Source organism: Fulmarus glacialis, unplaced genomic scaffold, assembly GCF_000690835.1.
Source record: "Fulmarus glacialis isolate BGI_N327 unplaced genomic scaffold, ASM69083v1 scaffold46935, whole genome shotgun sequence".
NCBI classification, from domain to species: Eukaryota; Metazoa; Chordata; class Aves; order Procellariiformes; family Procellariidae; genus Fulmarus; species Fulmarus glacialis.
The window spans coordinates 16,959-19,676 of NW_009213265.1; the positions used below are offsets into that span (position 1 = coordinate 16,959).

General features: G+C 43.2%; 1 protein-coding gene across 1 annotated transcript; it reads right to left on the reverse strand.

Annotated features, from left to right (window-relative positions):
- Positions 1-1,325: 1,325 nt before the first annotated feature.
- TMEM186 (transmembrane protein 186) lies at positions 1,326-2,030 on the reverse strand. The gene has a single exon (XM_009578129.1). The coding sequence runs from the start codon at positions 2,028-2,030 to the stop codon at positions 1,326-1,328; it is 705 nt and encodes a 234-aa protein (XP_009576424.1).
- Positions 2,031-2,718: the final 688 nt, after the last annotated feature.

A 2,718-nucleotide genomic window follows, 5' to 3' on the forward strand; every position in this document is an offset into this window, starting at 1 on the left:
GTTGCAAGTGATCAGGTTTGATTCTTTCTCAGGTTTAAATCCTGCTCCTCATTCCTACTGACGTTTTGGGTTTGGAAAAGGAGGAATCATACTAACACCACAGAATAAGACCACCGTCCTTCACGGACACAGGTGCTGAGGTGATAAACCCTGCAAGTTCAACAGAATACAAAGTACACATATTTTCAGCCTTAATTCAACATAGCTTTTACGTGTCTTACCTTTTTTCTTTTCATTTTAGGTAAACCCACACTGGGGGAGTAGGGAGTGGAAAGGGTATTTGGCAACAGAACTGATGGTAAAATATGCCCAAATCAGTAAGCACATCAAGGGATACAGATGACTCGTTTCCCAGGCTATATGGTAATTTTCACAGAAGACTGCTTAATTCGCACAGTCTAAGATAATTTTGGTAACATTTACTGAAGTTTTTGCAACTCAAGTGTTACACAAACATGAATATATGCAAAGGACAAGTAGTTCCAAATTTTCACATGATCATTAGGATCCAAACTGAACAAAGGATCACAGATTGTCCCTATAATTCACAGCATCATAGCTTAGGTATGTTTTTCCTTTATTCCAGTGGGAAAGCAATTTCTACCAGAGAGACACTGGAACACTGAAACACTGTCCCAGTCTTTACCTTACCCTTACAGCTGAACTGTCAATGTGTCTAGGGATGCACCCCTGTTTTGCCCAGTTATGTTCACATCCTGGAAGACCTTGCTGAGAGACCCCACACACCTTACACAGCATTAAATACCGCTCCTTCCAGTTCCCTCCATTTCAGTAATGCACGACCGTGTATCTCTGACATCCAGCATTATTTATCATATAAGTGATAAGACAAGTTTTAATTCCAAGAGGCTTCCCAGTTAACCTAAAATTTGCTAAAAGAAACAATGAATTTAAAGTGAGAGTGCTCTGGCAGAGGTACTGCATTTCACTTCAAGAGTTTTTCCTGTTTAAAAGCAATCTAAGAGGCCAGCTGAAACAGTCAGGGTCAGCATCAGTAATTTGGCTCCTACTGCACATTCCAGGTAGGACAGTTTAGACTTAGAACTGCCGGTGACAGCACACCATGCACATCGCTGTATCCAACACAGAAGAGACGCTGCTCACACCTTAAACAAGCTGCAAAGACATTTAATCCCGTAGATTGTTCTTTACCATTTCTACTTTTTACACTGAGTGTGCTTACTAGCAGGCTTTGCACAGGAAAATGACAGAAGTATGTCAGTTTGGTAACTAATTAAACTTCACAGAAGAATAAGCACAATGAACATGCAACAAAGAAAAATCGCTGGAAATTAGCTGCTGTATCACTCAAGTTCTCCAAATATTTGAATAAACTTCTGTCTGTCTACAATCTGGCCAAACTTAATCGTAAAATATAAAACATCTGTAGTATTATACCGTTTGAACTGGAGAAGTAGCTCCCCCTTGCTATCTCCAACTTCATCCAAAGTCATCACTGTCTCTATGGGACAGTAAATGTCATTCCGTCTTCCCCAAAACGTCAAGTGGGCCACTCTGACAGTACGGCCAGTTTCATTTAGGTAGATTAATCCAATAATTCGTCTGAAAAAGTAACTCATACCATACAACATTGCACCAGCAAAGAACGCAATGCCAGTTGTATACAAGAGGATATTCTGAGAAACCTGGTCTTGCAGATAGAGGTAGCAGATGGGAGGCAGCACGACCATGGTGGTGGCAGTCTGTAACAGCTTCAGTCTGGACAGTACCCTGCAGTACTTAATCCCTGGAAACCTGTAGACCAGTTTGAACTCTTCTGTTTTCTCATCCACAGCCTTTTCTCGGACCACAGCAGCAGGGGCCGAATGGCACAGACACACAGATGGCACTTTCTGTCTCCCAAGATAATTATTAACACCATTAACGCGCCAGTTTTCTGACTGCAAACATCCCCAGGTACCAAAAAAACAGGGTGGGCGAGCATCTTCCTTTCTCCATGACCTTGTCCAGAACTCATCTTGTAGACACTTGCCAAAAGATGGTGCCATGCAGACTTTAGTCCTAATTCTGCAGAGCCTAGCCTACAAGGAAATATTCCCACAGGTCATCATTTGAGTCTTCTTTATAACCAAATGACATTTAGCTCAGCATCTGTTCCTCAGGCACATGGAGACCGTAAGCGTAAGCCTCGCTGCCCCAGCTCACTATAACCTTATACTTAAAACTAGTGTTGTGTTAGGAAACTGGTATTCGTGCTTGCACCCCTCCCTACAGATAAAGAGGGAAAATACTTTTGATAACATAGCTGACACTGAAGTTATCTTATGAACGTAACCTTATGGCATCCCCTGCCTCTCTTTTTTTGAGCAACATCGAAGTGAAAACACCAGCACTATGGGTTGCTTCTAAGTAAGAGGATAAGAGAACCTGGGGCTGCTAGCCAGTGAAATCAGTGAAACGTTAAATAACCACTTAAATAACAATGTTAGGGAAACAGGAAAGGTGGACTAAGCAGCATGAAGGGGAGGAGCGCATGAGCAACACTGAAAAAGGGACTAGACATTAGGAACGTGCAGACAACAGAAGATAAAAGGAAGAAAGGGAACTTCTGTGCTGCCCTCACGCTGCAACACTGGCTGGCGTTCGCGCCTGGACAAGGACGCGTAATGAGGCGGACAGCAACGGTCAGACTCGGGCCAAGGGACGCCATCACCGGAGCACCTGCCTCCGGGGGTG

What these genes read in the sequence shown, in the direction of transcription:
- TMEM186 (XM_009578129.1), bottom strand. Translation starts at nt 2,030, where the DNA reads ATGGCACCATCTTTTGGCAAGTGTCTACAAGATGAGTTCTGGACAAGG.